General features: G+C 56.6%; 1 protein-coding gene across 2 annotated transcripts; it reads right to left on the reverse strand.

Moving 5' to 3' along the window:
- Positions 1-191: 191 nt before the first annotated feature.
- LOC104011341 (protein FAM163A) lies at positions 192-17,931 on the reverse strand. Of its 2 annotated transcripts, none has more exons than XM_087732384.1 (5): positions 17,874-17,931; positions 5,036-5,132; positions 4,462-4,484; positions 3,830-3,944; positions 192-3,141 (listed from the first exon to the last, which is right to left on the reverse strand). In XM_087732384.1, exons 4-5 carry the CDS (start codon positions 3,920-3,922, stop codon positions 2,740-2,742), a joined length of 495 nt encoding a protein of 164 aa, XP_087588510.1. In that variant the 5' UTR covers positions 3,923-3,944; positions 4,462-4,484; positions 5,036-5,132; positions 17,874-17,931; the 3' UTR covers positions 192-2,739. The 2 variants fall into 2 exon arrangements, with proteins under 2 accessions (XP_087588510.1, XP_009461852.1); XM_009463577.2 differs by lacking the exon at positions 17,874-17,931 and adding an exon at positions 16,916-16,984.
- Positions 17,932-20,734: the final 2,803 nt, after the last annotated feature.

The raw sequence follows: 20,734 nt of genomic DNA on the forward strand, positions 1-20,734 counted from the left end.
TTGCAGCAGTACAGCTTCCAGGCAGCACCAGATACACCCCATTTTGCGTTGCCTGCCAAAAAAACAGAAACCACTCCTATTTTTGTATTTCAAAGTCCTCATTTATTTCTGACATGGTATTTGGACCCACAGCTGAGCAACAAAGACAGAGAATAATAATAGGAGAAATCTGAAGTGGAAAAAATCTGGGATCCCTGCCCTGTCCTGTTCCTCCACCATCCCCAAAAACCTTAAAACCCACAGTTGCATCTCCTGCGCTTCCAGCCCTTTCAGACTTACCCATTTCTGTGTGGCCATGCCAGGCCCAGGGCGTTGTGTTAGCCGTGAGGAGAACCTTCAGCTTGGCCAACCAGCTACTCTGCAACTGCCTCGCCAGCCTTAGCACCTCGTTAGCAGGCGGCAGGTCACGCTTAATTTGCATGTGATGAAGATGACGATGCAGTTGCCTTCCTTTCACCAGAAGGGTGACCCACAGAAGCACAAGACCCCTGTGGTACTCCCACCCTCCGGAGGTCACGGCCCGGCACGTGCTGCCGTTGGGGCGCGAAGCCTTGCTGCGTGCCAAGAGGTAGAGTTGGATGCTGGGAGCCACCGTGCCCGCGAGCTGGCTCTGCGCCCTTCGAGGGGATGGCATCGCAGGGCTATCTGGCAGAGCCGTGTGGGCGGCAGCCCGCAGGTCACGCTGGGACATACTAAGTTCTCATGGCTCCCAGCAGGATGGAGACCTAGCTGAGCAGATGCTCTAGTGCGAAAGGATTTATTGAGTGAGTTAGCCAAGATTTTTTTCCAATTACAGACCATATTTTCAGGGAGGAGTACTGGCTGGATGGGAAGCAGTAGGAGCTACGGGATATTGGCCAGTGGGATCCAGAGCGCTTTGCTGCTGCTGACTTTTGTCTTCCCTCCTGCCTGCCCTTAATGTGAGAGGACATTTAAAGACCTGCTATCGCTATTTGGAGAATGGAAGGAGACTCTCTAAAAAGAGATGCAGCTAGCCTGAGTCTGAGGATCATGGAAATGCAATGTCTTTCTGGGCCAGAGGTGGGGAGATGGTGCACAACGTCTGCCCAAAAGGCTGTGTAAAAGGCGGGCTGGGGCAAGGCGTTGGGTTACAAGGACCGTCACCACAGTTGGCATTCATCTGGCTCCTTTTCTTCGGGTAGTTTGAGCAGAGGTGCCAAGGCATGAGCAGGTCCAAAGTGTAAATTAGCCTTTCACCTGATAATGTAGACATCACGTAGCGTGCATCTCCATGCTGAGACCTACTTTTTCTGTGCATGAACGGGGAGATTAAGTCCAAATCCTGTGAGCAGTAGGATTATTTCTAAATTGCGGTGGTGGGAAAAAGAAAACAAAACCACTCACATTTCAGAGCAGTTGTACCCTATATTGCAAAGGCATGGCAAGCGTTTCCTGCCATTGCCTCCAACAGCATCCGCGTGGCTGCGAGGAATCGTTGCTGTCCGGGTCCCTCCTCCCTGCCATGAATGGGAAGCGCTCAGCCGAGCGGGCCTGCAGTGGTTGCTATGGAAGTGCCCGTGAATGACGGAGATGTCCTTTTAGTAATTTTTTCACCTAATTTGATTTATGGAGGAAGAAGGAACTTTCCCACATTCATTTTTGCAGAAAGGCAGAATCACTGGCTGTAATTACCAGCCGCAGAGCTGGTGAACCCAGGTTCAGGTCTTGCACCCTCCTCTTCCAAAAGCAAAAGTGGGGGGCGGTCCAATCACCTGAACATCACTCTCCCATGGGAGGTCGTGGGCCCCGCAAAGGAGGAGACGTGACCCAGTGGTCTCTGCTGTTGCTGTTGAAAGCAAAAGCTATCCTAAAGCCTACCTTTGTCTGGCTGTCCGGAGCTGTCAGGGTGGTGGGCTGGGTAGGGCTTTGAAAGCTGAAGGTGACCAAAACTGCAGTTATTTAGGGATGCAATTCTTCCCGTAAGTAAAATCTTGCCATTTTTATGGGTCCAAGTTAAAATCACTCCTAAGAAAGCTTGTGAAGAGTAGAAGAGGTGGGGGCTTCAGCCACAGAAGGATCAGCCTCTGCCCCTTTGCGTGGGTGAGCGGTTTTGCGAGCAACTTTGCCTCCCCCGGCGGTGATCTAAATTCATATCTTGAACTTCTTCAGCACGTGCAAAGACGGAAGCGGGTGGGGGACGGCGTCCTATCTTACACTCGAACACAAAAGCTAACTGCTAGCGGCAACTAACGCAGTACGAGGGGAGCAGGACAATCCGGATCTTCCCTTCTTTGCTTTCCCGTTGCCGAGGAGCGCTGCCATTCCCAGCTCAGTGGCGGGATTTGCCGGAGGCGGCAGCTCGCGGGTGGTCACGCATCGCTCCGTGTGCCGGAGGCGGTGGGCATCGCCTCGGGTGGCCGTGTGGGGACACCAGAGGCCTCGCTCTGGGCTCAGGGAGTCGGGGGAGCCTGGGGTAATTAAATTAGGTTGTACTGTACATAGCCCTCGTTAGACAAGTCCCTTCAGGAGACAGAGTAGAATAATAATGACACTTACGATGGGTTCGGAGGTGGCCGGTTTAACGTCGCCCTTTGAGGTCTCTCTTGTCTTCTCGCCCGTAAAGCTTAGCCGTGCCGGGTGGTTCAGCAGGAGAACTGTGCTGGTCTCGGGCTGGGCTTATGGGGTCCTCTCTGCGCGAACCCCCCCCAAGACAAGTGAAAAGCCCCTTCCCTCGAGCGGGCGCCGGCTGGGGACACCCTGTGCTAGTGGCGATGGTGACTACACCTCCGTGCTGATAGCCCGCGGGTTCGGGAAGCTCTCGCGGAAGAGGCCGTGGCGGCTCACCGTGTAGCTTTGCAGGGCGGCCATGCTGATGGGCGGCCCCATCTCCTTGTAGCAGGCGGGGGCGTAGGTGACCCTCTCGCCCCCGTTGCGCACCATGTCGGCAGTCCGGATGTAAAAGGGGGAGCCGTAAGGGGAGCAGGTTGGGCAGTAGTTGTGAGCCCCGTGCTGGTTGAGCTCGCTGGCGGGGGGCACGGGGCTGCCCTGGCCGTCCACCATGCGGGAGTTGCAGGCGTTGCACGTGCCGAGGTGCGAGTGGGTGGGAAGGTCGGGCTCTTCCTCTTCCTCCTCCTCCTCCTCCTCTTCCTCATCGGAGTCATCTTTCTTGCAGCAGTAGTACTGCGCAAAAGGGAAGGGGTTACATTAGGGGGAGCAAGCAGCCAAGCGGGCACATTTGGCTTTACAGTGAGCCCTGCCGCATCCCCACTCCCCTCATCCCCCTACCAGAGAAACCCTCCGCCGGCCTCTCGCTGCTCTGCTCTGTTGGTACCTGGGTCCTGCAAGGCAGCAGGAGCGGGACAAGACGTGGCCTGAGCGTGCAGCAGGAGGCACCTGCTGGGGAACTCGTCCTCTCCCCTCCCAGTGAGGTTTGCGAGGGGAAGGTATTTTACCATGCCAGTTGGAAACTCCTCCAAGTAGCCGCTGTGCTTTTCATCACACGGGCGCTGCTGCATGGCACAGACTTCACATTAACTTTTAAAGAGCAGGAGGTTGTAGCTAGCTGTTGTTGAAAGCCTCCTCGTTTAATTTAGGGGGGGGGGCGGGGAGGGGAACCAAAAAAAAGTCTCCATCTGGTATTGCAAACCCAGCCAAGCCTACGCCTAAATTAGCAAGTGCTGTAGGTCCTCAAAAGAGAGGAGGAAAGAACATAACTCTGCAGCACCTGGGGGAAAAGGGGGTTTCACCTCCCTGCCCATCACGGGCAAGAAAACCCCCACCGAGACCCCTCCTGCAGCAGCAGTTCAGCCCAAGGAGCAGCAACGCTGCTGGGGTTTGTGGCGAGATGGGGAACGGCCACGCTGCTCACCTGTAGCCTACAGTAACAGAGCACAGCAATGATGCACAGTAGGATCACCGTTGCTAGAATTCCCCCGGTGATAACAACAGTTCCCGCTGTCATCCGACCGATTCTCCATCAAACTCTGAAAGGCAGGGCCACAGGGACATGTGTCACCCCGAGACATGAAAGTCACCCACCACGGCTTCGTCATCACATCACAGATGTGACACCCGTGAGGCGCCCCAAAATATCACATCCCTGTTCCTCCCTCCCCAACCGCAAAACTATTGCCCAGCATCATTCTCCTCCTCTTAGCGAGAGGACACCTAAGATGCAGCACCATGTCCCCTTGCTGCTATCGCTGCCTCTGGCGTGGGGTCTTTGGGAAACACCCTGCCATCCACCCGCAGAGCCTCCCCCCTTGCTGAGCCAAAATTCCCACCCTCCTGGCAGAAAATACAGCTGCTGCTTCAAAACGCAGAAGCAAACCTGGGTTTCCACTGGGAAAAGCCAAAGGGGAGCCTTTGAACTCCGCAACTCAGGCAATCTGAGCCCAAAAAAAACGCACCCCGGCAGCCTGCCGGGTCTAACATGGTCTTGGAATGACCCAAGCAGCCCCCACCGCTGTCCCTGTGCCACAGGACCTGGGGGCTACTTACGTTCAGTGACGGAGGCGTTGGACCTGAAAGGAGCAGAGGGAGAGGTTAGCCATGGCCTGCCAGCACCCCTCCCGTGCGTTTCCCTGCTTCCTGAGAATTTGCCTTGATTTGGGACCTGCAGGAAGCCCTCCTTCACGTCCCGCATCCCACAGGGACGGGGCTCAGCACGTGCCTGTGCCCCTGGGAGCCCCCGTGGTGCAAAAAGCATTTTGAGTCCTGCAAATGATGATGATGATGATGATGATGAAAATAAAATACTAATACTACTACTACTACTATTAAAAATTATCTTTAATTTGGAGCGGGGAAAGGAGGCATTTCCCAAGCTCGGAGAAATACTCTGCAGGACAAGGCTGTGCTATCAGCGGCTCGTGAATCACACAGCTTCATGGGGCGAAGGCCTGGCTTAGTCAGCACTTGGCCTTTTCCTCTTTAAAATTAATTATGGAGGAGGCGGATGCATCATCTCACAAGTGGACAATGTTTTATGTGCTGCTGGGAAAAAGGCTCTCCCCTCCATCCCCTCTGGGGCAGGCGAGCCCCAGCGTCCCTCCGCCACCCCACGGGCACCTACCTGGAAAAGGATAGGCAGGGCGTCGCGGTCACACCGGCCCCGGGGCAGCTGGCTGGGACAGACAGTGCTGCATGGCCACGGGGAGATGCTGACGGCCCTGGAAGGGAGGACAAGGAGAAAAACCCACCACCGTCAGCTCATCCCCGCTGCCCAAGGGGGCTGCCCAGTGTCCCCATGACTGCTGATGCCACCTCTGTCCCTGAGGCAGGGCTAAATAAATTGCTTTTTTAGGGAGACGGGCAGGAAAGGTGGGCGCTACAAAGGTAGGCAAACCCAAACCGCCAGGAAAGGACGATCCCACGCCCGAAACCTGCAATTTCACCAAAAGTGAGACTTGCACCCAAGAAGTGGGTGCACCCATCGCCCCCACCCTCCGGCGATGCCTGGCGCAACCGCATTTCATTACCGGCCTTCGTGTCCCTCTGTGCCTCGTCCAGAGCAAGGCTAATTGATAGGGCCCAAGTGCCAGCCGGTTGCAGCCGAGGAGATCTAATTACCTGCTCGCCACGTGGCCCTAATTGACGGAGGGAGGTGGCAGCTTCCAGACCTGCCCAGCTCTGCCCCAGCCCCTCACTGCTGCATGTGCTGGCGGGCACCGTGGGAATCCCCCCCGCCCCTGCCAAAATCACCCACCCTCCTCACTCCTCTGTGGTGATTTGCAGGATCCTGCCTGCCGCAAATTGATTTTCAGCTCTTGGAAAGTTCCCGTACGAAGCCAAAAGGCGGGCACGCATTGGATTTCCTCCTCAAGCTGCTCTCGCACATGAAACAAAGGAAAAAAAAAACCTGAGAAATCAATAGGTCCATAACCCAGCTAATATCTCCATCCATCAGGGGACCCGACGCAGAGCTAATAATAGACCCCGACACGCTCAGCTCCTGCGCCCTGTTACCAAACTGCACCTTGACACACTGCCAAGAGCGAGGGGCACCGGGGATGGTGGGGGAACGCACCGGGGAGCCTTCGATGGAGTTATCGCCTCCCCAGGTGCCATCCTTAACAGGGAAAAGCTGACAGTGGGTGGCTCGAAAAGCCAAACGTTGACCTTCGATGAGCCCCGAGAGGGACGCGCCGCAAGCCGGACGGTGATGGATGATGCAGGCGGCCATTCACATCCAGAAAACTTCATTTCATGGGAGCTGTGATTTGATTTAGAGCTCGGAGAGCAGCATCCAATTAGCCTGAGGTTTGGAGCGAGCAGGCTGCCTCGGAGAATGACCCCAGGCAGGGAGGGACCAGCCCTGGGGACCCTTTGGTCACCTCCATGACCAAGTGGCGCTGCCTTGAGGACAGGCTGGGCTTCCACGTGCCCCATCTCCGGCATTCCCGTTTCTGGGGCTGCCAGGATCAGTGTTTCACCAACCCTGCTCAGGAGCCAGGCTGCTGCTTATTAGAGTAGAGAATGTTAAAAAGAAAAAAAGACAAAAATTAAAATGAACCAGAAGAGAAGTGCTGCCTTTCCTCATCTCTTTGGAGGTGATGCTTTCAGAGAGGAGGAAGTTTCCTACCCTCCTCCCCCCAAATCCTACCCAGTTCGTGCCTATAAAATAGTTTCTGCCTGTAAAACGGCCTTCTCTAACCCACAGCTCTCTTCCGCAGGGATGCAGAAGGTGATGTAATGCCTCTCGGAGAAGGAGCATGAGCCCCAATCTCAGAAGTAACTGAGGTCTTGGGAATTATAAGGTAAATAAGCCCAGAAAGGGGCAGGACAACAACAACAACAACAGCCTTTTCCAGCCTTGCAGAGGCCATACAACAGCCCCAGCAGCTGCATCTCTGCTGCTGGGAATCAGCCCATCTCCATTTTCCATCCACTCCCCACAAGCACATCCCAGCCTGCCAGGAAAGGGGCATTTTGGGCTCAGCTTCCCCCAGGCTCAGGCACTGCACAGTCCCACCACCCCATCCCAACAAAAAGCCATACATTTTTGGGGTGTCTCCTAAAAGCCTCAGGCTGCACTGTGAGCCGAGCTGAGCCCTGCGGCTCCTGCTCCCGCAGTGGGATGGGATGCAGAGGCATTGTAGGGGGATGCACAAGCCGAACTCCCTGGGGCACAGTCCCATTTCTCCTTCTGGCTTAAAAAGGGAGTCAAGAGTTGTTACAATATTTAAATATCCCACACTGAGCAGATGCCTTGGCGCTCGCTGCTCACCTGGTCCTGGGTGGCTCAGGAGAGGGGGCTACGACCCAAAGGCGGGCATGGGGACCCCCTGGCACACAAACCATTGCTGAATAAAATCAGGATTTATATGAGCAGGGCTGCATTACCCTCCCTGCCCCTCGGTGGCTTTCAGGAAGCGATTTGAGATGCTAGGCAGCAGTGTCATGCTGTCCCCGATGGGGACGGGAGCAGGCAGAGGAAGGGTCCCCGGCCGTATCGAACTCCTCCGGGCCGGCGTGCAAAACCACCTGCTGCAGAGACACATTTTCTTTAATTGATGTCACCTCGCAGCACAAAGTTATGGCCTGAAAAGTGACTCTGGGAACAAGCGGCACCGCAGGCTTCTGTATTTATTCTCCTTCAGTGACGTCCATAGCAGATTTGCATGGTTTGCAAGTCGATGGCGAGGTTTTTGCCAGCTGCCAGCACTCTCAGCCCAGCTGAGCAACTCCCATCCTTCCTCTCCCAGCATGTCCCACCAGCCCCAAGCTCCCCCCATCCAACAAGGGCTGAACGCTAACACGGGACACGGGAGCAGGTTTTAGGCTTGGGCAGAGCACAGCTATTTGCCGCGAGCATCATGCCGAACCTTGCCGGCGAGTCCTGCCCCAGGCCGGGCTCTGCTCTCCCAGTTTTGCTCTGCAGCTCACGGGCTAATTCAATGAAATGTCTGCCTGGTAAATTAGCCCGGCCGCTGCCTTACCAGAATCATCTCCCAGGGCCTAATTGGAAAACAACAGCATCAGGGGCTGCCTTTTCAAAACAGACTATGGCAGCAAACAACAGGGCAGCTCCTGGGCGGCTGCGGCCTGCCCCACATGGGCTCAGCCCAGCAGGATTTGGGTGGATTAACCCACAGCTGCAAACCTCGGTAAGGGGGGAGGACACGAGCAGCGCAGCGTCCCCCAGCTGTGGGGCAGGACGGGTGCATGGGGAGGGCTGATGCCCTGCAAATTTGTTGCATGTCAGATGCTCCGTGCTGCAAGGCATAAGGGGACAAGCAGAGTCATGGGGGAGCAGAAACGAGGAGATACCCCCCTCCCAAATGAGCCAAGCCCAAATGAAATTTCAGCCAAAGAGTGATGGCAACATGGGATGCAAGAGGATGCAGGGGGCTGCAGCCAGCCGACAGCCCTCCAGCAGCCCTCTCCAGCCCCAGCACTCATCCCTGGGCTTCTTGCCCAGATCCCAAACCACTGGGTCACTTTGAAGCCTTTAAACTCTTAATTGAGGGATCCACAGGGGTTGCCAGGGAGCTGAACCTGCTGCCCACCCTAGGCCCTGCGAACACTGATTTTTGGAGGAGTCACAAATTGCTGTTTTGATTTACCCTTGCACATAAGTGTGCTTAAGTGGCATCATTTTTTAGGGGGCCAGGATGGGGCCAGCCCCTTCTGACTTTTGATATGCTGTTAATAAATATATTGAGAAAAAAGCATCTCTAAGGCATAAAAATCGCTCGTGGCACTGGGCAACCGGAGCAGTCGCGCTCCCTCCTGCAGCAATAACACCCCCAGGAGCGGCGCTGGGCTCTGTGGCTGGTTCTGCCCAAGTTACATTTGAGTTTGGACGAGCCTGCGGACAGAAATCACAGCGGCAGTTTGGAAAACTTTGATTTCAGCCTGCTGCAGAGAACACCAAAAAAAGGCTTTTCCCTGCAGAAAGGGCGTTTTGTGCGACCCATTACCTACATGAGGCTTTTTCATGCCTGACCCCTTTCCTGCCTCGAGCCGCGCGGGGTTTGGCCCAGCTGTTTTGCAAGGGAAACCGCAGCCAACACCCGGCTCCTTCTTCCCGGCCACCGCAAGGACAGCCAGGTCGCAGAGGTGACACCGTCCTCCAGCTGAGGCTCCGATGATTTGCAGTCAGTCATCAAAACCGAAAATCCCGTGCGCTGCCGCAAGCCTGCCCTTGCTTCCCCTCCACCACCCACACCAGCTCCCTGGGGCTCCCCACTGCCTCCTCCCAGCCCCGCTCCTCCCCAGCCAAGGGATGGGAAAGAAAAAATACCAACAAGGTTTTGAAACCAGCTCTTTCCTTGCAAAAGCTCTGTCGAAAAGGCAAGATATTAATTGCAATTAACAAAAAAATCAAACCACTTCAAGGGTGGAAGCTGCCAGCCAGACCCCAGCTCCTGGGTGGGTACAAAGGGCTGCATTCCTGCTGCTAATGCCACGCTCCTGACCCCCCGAGCCCAGGAGATCCCCTCTCCTGGCTGTCCAGCTCTGCTGAAAACCACCTTCTTGCCAACCCAGGTTTGCCCCCTCGCACACCGGGCCTCATCCTGCCCCGCGGGAGCCCAGGAGACCTCCTCCACCAGTGGCAATTGCCTTTACAGCCATGTAGGACCGAGCATCCCTCTCTGATCTCCGGCAGCACCAGGCATACGAAGCCTCAGCACATCCGTGGGATCGGCTGGCACATCCACAGTCCCAGAGAGACCTCCCAGTACTTCACAGACTTTTGGAAGAAGGGTGGCTTTGCAGCCTGGGATGTCTCAGGTGCGGATTACACCAGTATCTTGTTACTTGGGCATCTCATCTGCCCTTTATCCCCTTAAGCGACTGCTCAGATCCTGTCTTGCCTGCCTGCGTGGATTAACTCGAGCCATGCGTAGGGACAGAGGGACACAGAAGGGACCGTCACCCATCCTGTCCCCCCTGAGCACACACATCAATGGGACACTGCAAAGCCCATGGCATGGCCAGGGCTACACCATCGCAGGACAGCTTAAAACCCAGGGCAGGAAAATGACACCTCTCTCCTCATCCCCCCACATGTCTCCTACCCACTGCGTTTGCTCAGCTGGCTCCCGACCAGCCCAGCCTGGGAGCCACGGCGGGTGGGTGCAGCCCCAGACACGGGGAAGGCATCAGAAGTGGGCAGCCCACGGTGGGATGCGGGATGGAAATGCTCATGGCGTGACCCGCATGGCTCATCTCCTGCCGCTGCACCCGGGGTCCCTCCTGACGCTGCTCCTGCAAAAAGCCGCGGCCGAGCCCAGGCACACGTGCCGGAGAGCCGCTTTGCCATGGTCCAAAATGACCAGGGACAAAACTGGCAGCATCAAGCCAAGTCACGCAGAGAAGGGCTTTTGAGATTATCCCCCACATCAGATCCCTGCGGGCACCATCCCCAGCATCACTGCCGCGGGCACCCGCCCTCCCAGCACCCAAATATCCCCTGCGATGAGCGGCAGCGGCATCTGCACCGGGAGCAGAGTGAGGCCATGGAGAGCCAGGATGGTGGGTGTGCTCCAGGTGAGACCAACCCTTGCCGAAAAGCCAGAGCATTTTGCTGCACACGAGTGCTAAAGGCTCGGGACCGTGCCTATGGCCACAGCCAGCGGAGAGCCAGGGCCCAGGCTGGATCCTGCTGTACCATGGATCCCTGGAGGACACAGCCCCGAAGAGCAAGGACTTGGGTCTGATTTGCACCCCATGGTGCCCCTAAATCTCCCTGCCGCAACAGCACCCAGGTGTTTACAGCGGACAGCGCAAGCAGAGAAAAATTTCTATTTTTATATTGAAAATAAAATACCCTACCCTTTCCAGATAATAAGGACACTTTATAAAAGAGGAGCTTGTATTCCTTAGGCAGATCTGTTTCCTATATACAACTTTAGTAATTGAGGTAAGTCTGCAGTCTAGTATTTTGCACTTCATAGCTTTAATGCTTATTTTTTTGTGTGTTTGGAAAGTAAACAAAGTACAACAGATGCATCCTGCATTGAGCTTTCAATCTTAGCTTATTTTATAGCTTAGAGCAAACAGATAAAAGATAAAAATTAATTAATTTACTGTGGGATATATTAAAATGTGTTTGTGGAAAAGGCAAGATATTAATTGCAATTAACAAAAAAAATCAAACCACTTCAAGGGTGGAAGCCACCAGCCGGACCCCAGCTCCTGGGTGGGCGCGAAGGAGCACGGGAATGAGCGGGAAGGGTTATTTGCTTCCACCCCGATGTCACCCTTGGTGTTCGCACAAGCTCGCTGCACCAGTGTAGGCATCCCACGACTGATTTAACCCTGTGGTAAAGCACCAACACAGCACTCCTATTTCCCCTGCATCAGCCCACATTCCTAGCACTTGCCCCGGAAAAGGCGAGAAGGCACCAGCAAAGGAAAACGGGGCAGCAGGGACCTCTTTAAAAGCTCTCAGCCTCTACCCATTCCACACCGAGGCCTCAGGGCAGAGGAAGGTCCAGGTGATGGATCAGGACCCTGCTGATCCGGCAGCCTGGAGACCCTCCCGGCAGCATGGCAGAGCCAGCCTCCCTTCAAGGATGCTCTGCTGTTCATTCCCAGCCCTGGGAGGGTATTTCTCCAGCACCCTCATTGCTCCAAGATGAAGCCTTCACCTCCTCAGCACCCATTTATTTTCACACCAGCAGGCTCTTCCCATCAGGGCAAGGGGATGGAGACCTTGGCCAGATCACTCCATTCGCTGCGGGCTGCAAACACACCCAGTAGAGGTACGATCTTCTCCCCAGTTTGATAGTCTGCCTGCTCTACCACAGGAAGGCGCACGCTCTGCTCTCCAGCGGGGCTATTCCCACCGGGGAACGCAGGGACACCAAATGCATCTTCACCCCGGGCACGACAAGGAGGATCAATCCCAGCAAAGGCATCGTGCAACAGTCCGGAGCATCCCCGCAGAGCATCCCCAACAAGATCCCACTGAGCACAGCAGCAAGTTTCCCACTAAAGATTTTTTTTTCATTAAGCCAGTTTCTCACCAGCTTTCTTTGAAACAACCCCCAGGACAGCTGCTTTTCCAGGCACCACCTTGTTATCTCCCGCCTTGCCCTGGACATCGGTCCCATCTCGCCCTTTCCACCTCGTTTCCATCACTCCCGTGAAAATCCCCTGCTCAATTCCCACCTGGATCTGCCCTCGCCACCCCATCCCCGTTCCTCCCAGCCTGACGTATGAAACACGACTTGTGCAAAACCTTTCCATGTAGCAGCAAGCTCTGCTCCCGAAAGCAAAGCCCAGGGGAAAAGCTCTGGCCGAGGCTGGAGCCTCTGTAATCCCATCGGCTTCAGCCCCCCCGGCAGAGCACGCTCAGGCAATGCTGTCTGAGTTGTGCCGGGGCGGATCTGTTGTGCCTCCACGTCACCCAATTTACTTGTTTTGCTAAAATAAAATATAAAATAAATTCTCCTGCTCAACCCCTGGTTTTAACTTGCAGTCCTCCGCAGCCTGGACGACGCTATGGGGCTGGTGGCTGAAACAGCGCCTGTGTGTTTGAGGGATGCTGCTCCCCAGGGAGATGCAGGGGACGTCCCCCTGTGTCCTGCCAGCATCTGCCCTCCCTCCCGCCTGCCTGCCTGCAAGCGTGCCAGCGAGACAGCCACCGCGGAGGGCTTAAATTAGCAAAGACATCATTAGGGGTAACTGGACCATTTACCAGTTGGGTGGAGTGAAGGAAGATGAGCCTTGTGTCTACCCATGAGGAGAGGGGCCACCAACATTCCTCTTGGCTCACAAGCTCTCTTTAAATCCCATCTACAGCTAGGAAAACTATCTGGATGTCTGTCAGTGATGCACCACACTTTTCCTTTCATATTTTGGTGCTCGCCTCACGTTCATCTCCCTCCAGCCATGAGGCCAGCTGAGATCTCCCCCAGCTGCCCACCAGATCCAGATATGGCTTACAAAGGACACACATGGCCATCAGCCGTCAGCGTCTTTAACAAACCAGGAGCCGAACACCAGGGCTGTTACACCTCTGCCCACTTCTAGCCAGGCAGGTGCCCTTCAGCATCAGGGAGCAGATAACCCTCAGACCACTGCTCCTCCAAAAAAACCCAGCCCTAGGGCTGGTTATAATTTAATCCTGCTCCCGCAATAGCTGCAAACCTGCATGGTGCTTGGGAAACGTCCTTTTTTCCATGGGAAAGAGAGATGGAGGGTGCCGTGGCCCAGCCCCGGGGAGGAGGGCGCGGGGCAGCGCAGCCTCTTCCTGCGCATGATGCAAGACCTGCTGCTCCGACTGTCAGCATCCCCCCGGCATGTTCGCTTGGAGTAGAAACAGAGATTTATTTTAATGACTCATTAAAGCCTAATTGCATTCAGGCAGCAATACAGAGAGAGGAGCCTCCCACGTGCGGCAGTACTACAGTCAGGAGGGCTCTCAAAGCCTCCCCGAAAGCGCAAGGCAGACAGACAGACTGTCTCTTTTTGGTGGGGCCAGACAGCAGGGCCAGGTGCCGGCTCTGGAGCAGCACAGCATTGTGGTTGGGATCCAAAAAAACAACCCAGAAAAGTCTCCGTTCTTCTCTTCGTTTGCCTCTGTCTGCCTGATGCAATGGCCACCGCTGGCTGCTCATCCCCAAGCTCCAGGAAGGAGGCACGACCTGCCCTGGAGCTTGGATGCCCATGTCCAGAGCCTCAGCCTGGCAGCAATTTCAGGAGGTGGCCATCTCCTAGCCTTAAGGACATGTGTGCTTTTAACTCTCCTGTGCTTTTAAGGACCCCAAAGCAGGAGCAGGGAGCTTGGCAGGGTGGGATTTGTGTGGGAGCCACCACGGGTCGCCCCGCCAGGGAGCTGGACACGGCACAAGGAAGGGACGAGCTGCTCCTCCCATCTCAGGAGCACCGTGGGCGGGGGCAACAAGGTGGTCACGCTAAAAACCAGCCAGCTCAGAGGGGAACCAAAACCCCACCACCTGCAGTCCATGTACACCCTTGCCGCTGACAGCACTTATGAAGAGCTCTGGGCTCTGCCTCCTCCGCTTCTTTGGGTGCCCCAGCTGGCTCTGCCCACGCACCTCGTCCTTCCCAGTGGGATGCAAACCCAGCAACAGCCATGTCACCCACGGGGATGGGAGCTTACAGCCACCCTGACCCCAGGGATCCCCATCCCCATCCCTGGGACGCATGCCAGGCACTGGGGGTTACAGCCTCACCAGCCACCGCTGCCTTTCCCCGGCATCGCCCCACCAAAGCCGGCAGAGATCTGGCCCCATCCGCGCCCGTCGCTTTTGGTAGCACTCAGCCCTCCTGCTAATTGCTTCAATTAGCAGAGGGAAATTTTTTTCCAAAGGTTTTGCTGCCTTGCTCCTCCTGTTGCCTTCAGTGCCAAGCCAAGCAGGTGTAAAACCCTGCCACCAGGGATGGGTTACGTGAGCACATCTCCCCTGCCAGCGGGTCCGGGCAGCGAAGCCCATCCTGCCCTTCTCCACCAGCACCGCTGGCGCAGATCAGTCTTTGTCAAACTGCAGCTTTCTGCCCCGGAAAGCTGTCCCATGCAGGCACGAGAAAGCCATGGGCTCCCTTTCCCGCTCCGCAATTTGGATGCTCACAGTACCCGCAATGATCCTGACCTGGTGCCGTGGGACGACAGCCTGTACAGGGACAGCCACCCCACGGGATGGGCACGGGTCCCCAGCCGCAGCTCTGCTTTCCAAGCCAAGGGCAATTCATCCCTCCGGGACGGCCCATCTGGCGGGATCCTGGACCGCAGCCCGCCAGCTGCACAGACCCAGGGAAAGCCGGAGCCGCGCATTGCTGTGGGCTGATGCAGGGGCACAGCGCCCGACACCAACCCCGCTCTTTGGGGTAAATCCGAGCAGAGTCACTCCAGGATCAGGTCCAGGAGTAACTTTTCCATAAAGCCGTGGGAAAATCTCACCCACAGTTGCTTTATGGGACCACTCACGCTCCTTTTAGCCACTGCGTCCCAGCCGGGGTGAGGAGGCACAATGCAACCAGGCACGGACGGGTCGGCTCTGCAGAGCTAAACTCTTTGCTGGATTTCCGACCAGCTATTTTTTTTTCTAGTTGATTTATAACACGGCAGGGATACAGGCTCATCCATCACTCAAGGTGCTCCACCTCGCCCAGCCCGTGCTGCCCGGTCAGGCAGGAGCGGGGCCGGCCAGGACGGTCACACAGGCAGCATCACACACGCCCAGCGAGAAGGAAAACCCACCGTGAAGTCTCTTAGTGTCTCCTGCAAATGAAGTGTGAAACGCGCTTTCAAGAAAACAAGGGTAACGGAGCCTCAATAAATATTTCATCCTGGTAGGAAAGCAGCGACGGGGAAGGCTGGGTGGGCAGAGATGCCAGGAGGGATGGGGGACGGAGGCTGGAGGGGGAGAAGGGGGAGGCAGCCGAGGCAGGGAACAACAGGAACACCATGGCCTGACCTTATTTCTGTTTGCCGCTTGCCCTGGGGGCTACCGGGTTTGAAGCATCACCACAAAACAGACCCCGGAAAGGGGAGCAGCTCTTGTGCTTCTGTTCATACCCGCGGCTAAGGTGGGTGATCCTGCTCCAGCTGGGAGCCGAACTCCTCCAAACACCCTGTCCTAACACTTCCCAGCAGACAGGGAGCTGCCTCGGCCTCCCGTCAGTCTGCGCACCCAAAGCGTTCCCATGCAAAATGGCTGGAGGATGCTCAGCGTTTCTCCGGAAGGGAGGGTTTGCCGAGTGGAAAATCCTCCACACCTGATTTCCAGCCCGTTAAGGATCTTTTGGGCCAGGCTGCCTCGGTGAAGCAGGGCTCCGGAGCTGGCTGTCCTCAGGCCTGCGGTCAGGCTGAAATCCAGCGCTTTGGAAAGAGGCGGGAGACGATCTCACATCCCAGTGGAGACGGTGCTGGAATGGGATTGGACTCACTGATCTGATGTTCACCGCAATATCAGGAACAGCAGCCTACTGCCGCTGTTCCCTCTTGGCTTTTCAACAGGTGAAAAAGCCCTTCCTAGAAAAAGCCTTTTCTCCCCCTTCCCTGGCAAAACCCAGGTTAGAGCCCATCGGATCCTGCAGGGATGACACCAAACACCAACTAGCAGCCCCAGTACACCCAGTGCCCCAAAACGGCATCACAGGGAAACTCTGTGGCTCGGACAAGCGAGGGACAAGGCTGGGGGAGGCCCCGGTAATACAGGCCTCCGTCGGGGTGGAATATTCCACCGCACTTTAGAAAATCTCTCTGCTGGAGAGGCGATCAATAGCATGCAAACGAAATCCAGCTGAAAACACTAAATGTTTTCACATGCCCTTTTGGAGGGAATAAAATCCTCCAGGATAACCTTAGGAGAAAACAAAAGCCAGGAGAATAACTTGAGCGCAGGTCTCCTTTAATTACCGCAGCACGGTGAGAGATAAAACAGAGAGCCTTCGGAATAAACAAAAGGATTTGATTTCCTCCACTTCAGCAAAGGCAGCCACCATTTCCGCGGAGAGGTTTGGTAGCGAGGTTGGGGATTTGTCGGGCCGTCACGTCCTTGCTGAATGGCAAGGCTTTGGGCTCCCACTGAGGGAGCAAAAGGCTGAGCCCCGGCCTTGGGACTTTGAAAACTTCACCCAGATGTGAAAAAGTAGGCTTTAGAGACGGGTGAACTCAGCCCTACCCACCCAAGCAGCCAGAAGAGCTAACGGTGGCTTAAAGAACGCAGCTCAACGCAAAGTTGGACCGCATAACCCTGAGAAAATAAGTCAGGACCTTGCGGGGAACCACAACCCTGGAGCTTCACCCGGCCAAGGCTGTGGCGCCGGGGCTCAGCGCAGCCCCGGGATGCTGGGAGCGGGATGCTGGGAGCATCCCACCCGGGCACCCCAGCCTGTCCTGCCCGCAGAACCCCCACCGCCCGGACTCCTCTTCCCACCTCAGCCCCAAATTCAAGCGAAAGCCTTTCCCTTGCCCCGACCCCTCTGCAAAGCCCGGGGAGGGGAAGAGGACGGCGGGGTGCCCGAGCCGTACCTGGGCGCCCGGGGCGGGCAGGAGCGGAGCCGGGTCCGGCAGCACCGCGGCGGCTGGCGGGGCACGGGCAGGCAGGGGAGGACAGGAGGAGGAGGAGGGTCACGATAATAATAACCGCGATAATAAGAAATAATACGGTGAAGAATAATCACCGGAGCGGAGGAGCGGGAGCGCCGAGGCGGGTCCGGCCGGCGCGGGTGGAGGCGAGCGGGGGAGGAGTTTGCCCGGGGGCCGGAGCTGCCGCCCCCGAGCGCCGCCCCCGCGGCCCCGCACCGCCCCCGGCCCCGGCCCCGGCCCCGGCCCCGGCCCCGCACCGCCCCCCGCGGCCCCGCACCGCCCCCTGAGTTTGCTGCAGGGGCGTGCAGACGCGGGCTGCCCCCCCCCCCCCCCCCCCGAAACTCCTCCGCGGGGGAGCCAGGCTGGGGGCGTCCGGCCGCGGCCCCCTCGGCCCCCGGGCGCCTGCCCCACGGTGGGGAAAACAGGGGTGCACCCACTCAGCCTCCCCCCAGCCTACAGCCCGGGGGGGAGCGCACACTGGCAGCACCCCCTGAGCACCCCCAAACTCCTGGGTACCCCCAGGGCACCCCCAAAGCCAAGCCCTGCAGCACCCCAGGCACTATCAAACCCTCAGCATCCCCAAGCCCGGGTCCTGTGGCAACCCTGGGGACCCTAAACCCACCCCCGCAGCGCCCCGGGCACCCCCAACCCCATCAGCGTCCCTGGTGCTGCCGCCAGCGCTGCCTCGGCCCTGTGCGGGGGCCTGAAGGCTCCGGCTTGGTCCATCCCGCCACGTCCCAGGTAACGACGCCCTTCTGGCCGCTGCAAACAGCCAGGAGAAAAAACCACTGCACCGCCGCGAGAGGGATGAGCCGGGGCGGGGGGAGGATGCCAAGCCTACCCGCTATTTTTCAGACAAGATTACCCCCCTCCCCATGACTCCCTGTATAAGAGAGCCGACCTTGAGCGTACGTCGGCTTCCCCGCGGAAGGCCGGCTGCGCGACGGCGCTGCCTGCTCTGCCAGAAGCTCGGCCCGTCGCCGCGTGGCCCGGAGCACGTGCTGGCCCTGGGGAGGCACGAACACATGCACGTGGAAAGGTGTTGCCCCCCAGTAATTTTTTCCAGCTGCTGAGAAGCTTTGAAGCTCCAAACCAAGAGTTTAAGCTGGAGAAGGTACAGCTTGCAGCTGGCATCGCCTTCGGAAATGGAGAGCCGCTCGCCTCTGCGAGCGACGATAAAGATAATCGAATCTCATGCCTTGCGCCGCGAGCTGACCGCTGCGAGCATGAGGATTACTGTGCGAGGAGAACATGTGCTCACCTGTTTCTCTCTGATTTCAGTCTCTACAGGGCACGAGAGCCACGGCAAGGCAGCACAGCTTGGTGGGATTAATACAAGACGTCCGCTACAGTGAGTCAGTTGCACCCTTCTGTGCCTCAGTTTCCCCATTTTTAGGGAAGGGACACCACCAATACTTTTCCTCCCCGTAGAGCAAGCTCTAAAGCTGGGAAGAAAACACCACTCAGCTTCTCCCCCGTCACCCTCGCCATCAGTCAGGGCATCCCGTTGGCCACGGTTTGCTCTCCCCGTTATCCCAGCCCAGCCCTCGCAGCTGCTCGCTGCCGGTGCCAGGAGCCCGACCCGCTGATTTCTCCCCAGGATCCAGCGGCAGAGCTGAGCCGGGAGGAAATAAACGTTCGTTTGGATGCAAACGGCTTTGCGCCTTTAGCAAAAGGGCAGGATGAATTATGAAATGCAAAGGCGAGATAAGTGGGTCCTGTCACAGCACTTACCCCCCGTGCCGCAGGATCTAAGCGGCTGCCGGCTGCGGGCGAAGGGCTGCGTGGCACACGCGTACACCCGCACGCAGCCTGGGCCGGGAGGGGAGCCTCCCTATTCCCCTGCCGATAAAGAAATCCGCATTACCGACTCCAGCACATCAGAGGGCTGGTAAATATGGAGAAGCATCGAGCGAGAAAAGCGAGCACGCGGAGTATTTCTGCGGAGGGTAGTAGAGATGCATTTTCCCTTAGCTGGGCTTCAGAGCTGGCAGGGGGATGCGAATTAGAGACATCCAGGCGAGCACGGAGGAGGAGGAGGCCAGGAGAAGTGAGAAAGTAATTTCCTGGGCTGCTCTGGGCAGGATGCGAGGAGGTGATGACAGCCCAGGATGCAGGGAGAGCCGCTTCTCCCCTCGGAAAGCGCTGCCAGGGCCATGGGAAGCATTATTATGGTTAATTCAGGAACTGACATTTTGCTGTTTCCATGGATGGACGTGGAAAAGAGTTTCTTTGGGATTAAGGAGTCACTTGGCTAACGCCGGGCTGAGATTGCCCAGATGCAGATCGCGCTCCTCCATCACCCCCGTGGCTCCGGCCCAAATCAGGCAGGTGCTGCAGAAGATCACAGCAAAGCGAACATGAAACAGCATCGCTCCAGCAAACGGGGTTATCAGCTCGTGTGGTTTCATTGCCTGCCTCATTTTTTCCCCCGAGTCACATTTCCCTGTCGTCATTTCATTATTTTTTAAAGCAGTGCACGGGCGACCAAACGGAACACAAAAGGTGGGATTCCCGCCTTCGTGGTGCCTGGGAAAAGCTGAGAAATGGGAGTGCCAGATGCTCCACAGTGGGGAAGAAAATTAAACCCAAAGTTGTTCTTTTCAGTCAATGTGGTTTTAAGTAAAACACAGGGTTTGGGAAGCCCACCTGGCGTGGTTGGAGTGCTTGGGGTTAGCATTGCTGGTAAATTGAGCAGCAGTTTGATCCAAAACACTTTCCAAGTTCTTACTTCAGTTTATTTTGGGGCAAGGGAAGCACAAAGCACCTGCAGAGCATCCCCACCTCGCCAGCATCTCGGTATCTGCCGCCGCTGGGGCACCGCACGCAGCTGGGCGCAGCTCAGCCCCTGGTGCGCATGTACCCCGGCAATACAGGGGTCGTAAACCTGCCAGAATCTCACCCTCCGCAGCCCTCAGACATTGCAGTACCCACACATACAATTGACTTTAAATCTTATAAGTATTGCAGCTAAACTCCTATCAGCCTGGGAAGCTCGTCTGAGTGTTATGAGATTCCATCTTCCCAGCACTGAAAAGGATTTTACTGACTAGTTTTAAAACAAAACCATAAAATACTTTTATTCCCTCCTGGTTTTCTTCTCTCGTAAAAAATCTAAGCCCACAGACTTCACTACTGCGCACTGATACTTCACTCCCTTATTTGTTAGGATGAGCGTTCAGCTAAATAATGCAGCGAATCCTTGTTCAGGTCCTTCTCCAGCAATATCTGCACGTGTGAGCCCTGCAAGACTTCCACGTGTGTGCACACAGACACAGCCACGCCGCGGAGATGCGGAGCGTGCCTGAAGCCCGGCGCTTGCGGGTGCCCTTGCGTTGTTGCACCTTGCACCCGTGCACTTCAGCACATCAATAATTTCCTTCCTGTTCAGGCAAGCGTTTCCACCGGCCCAAAACGCTGATGCCGGAGGATGCTCAGGAGCTGAACCCGTGGCTGCTGGCATGGGAATTTATTTTGTTCTATGCTGGATCTTGCTTTTATTTTCATTTTTAGCAGGGCCCGGGGCAGCTGTATCAATCAGAAAAAGCCTGACAGTGCAAAATGCCATCCCTGCCAGTGTCCAGCCTGCTCCTCACGGGTTTGAAGCTATCTCCCTGCCTTGCACACTCCGGACAACAGGGCTGCTGGGCTGTAGATGGGGGCATTAGCCCATGGAAAGCACCTTGGGAGTCAGCCAGAGCAACCTACAGCCCTCCTGTGTTTCTGGTAGGGGGGTAGGAGCATGCATAGAGCTGGTTACAG

The sequence above is a fragment of the Nipponia nippon genome, unplaced genomic scaffold, assembly GCF_047370975.1.
Source record: "Nipponia nippon isolate SJK-2023a ecotype South Korea unplaced genomic scaffold, ASM4737097v1 scaffold_5, whole genome shotgun sequence".
Lineage (NCBI taxonomy): Eukaryota > Metazoa > Chordata > Aves > Pelecaniformes > Threskiornithidae > Nipponia > Nipponia nippon.

Coding starts and splice junctions, on each gene's coding strand:
- LOC104011341 (XM_087732384.1), bottom strand. CDS start 3,922: ATGACAGCGGGAACTGTTGTTATCACCGGGGGAATTCTAGCAACGGTG. Junction 3,142..3,829: donor TCTGTTACTGTAGGCTACAG/GTGAGCAGCGTG, acceptor CCTTTTGCGCAG/TACTACTGCTGCAAGAAAGA.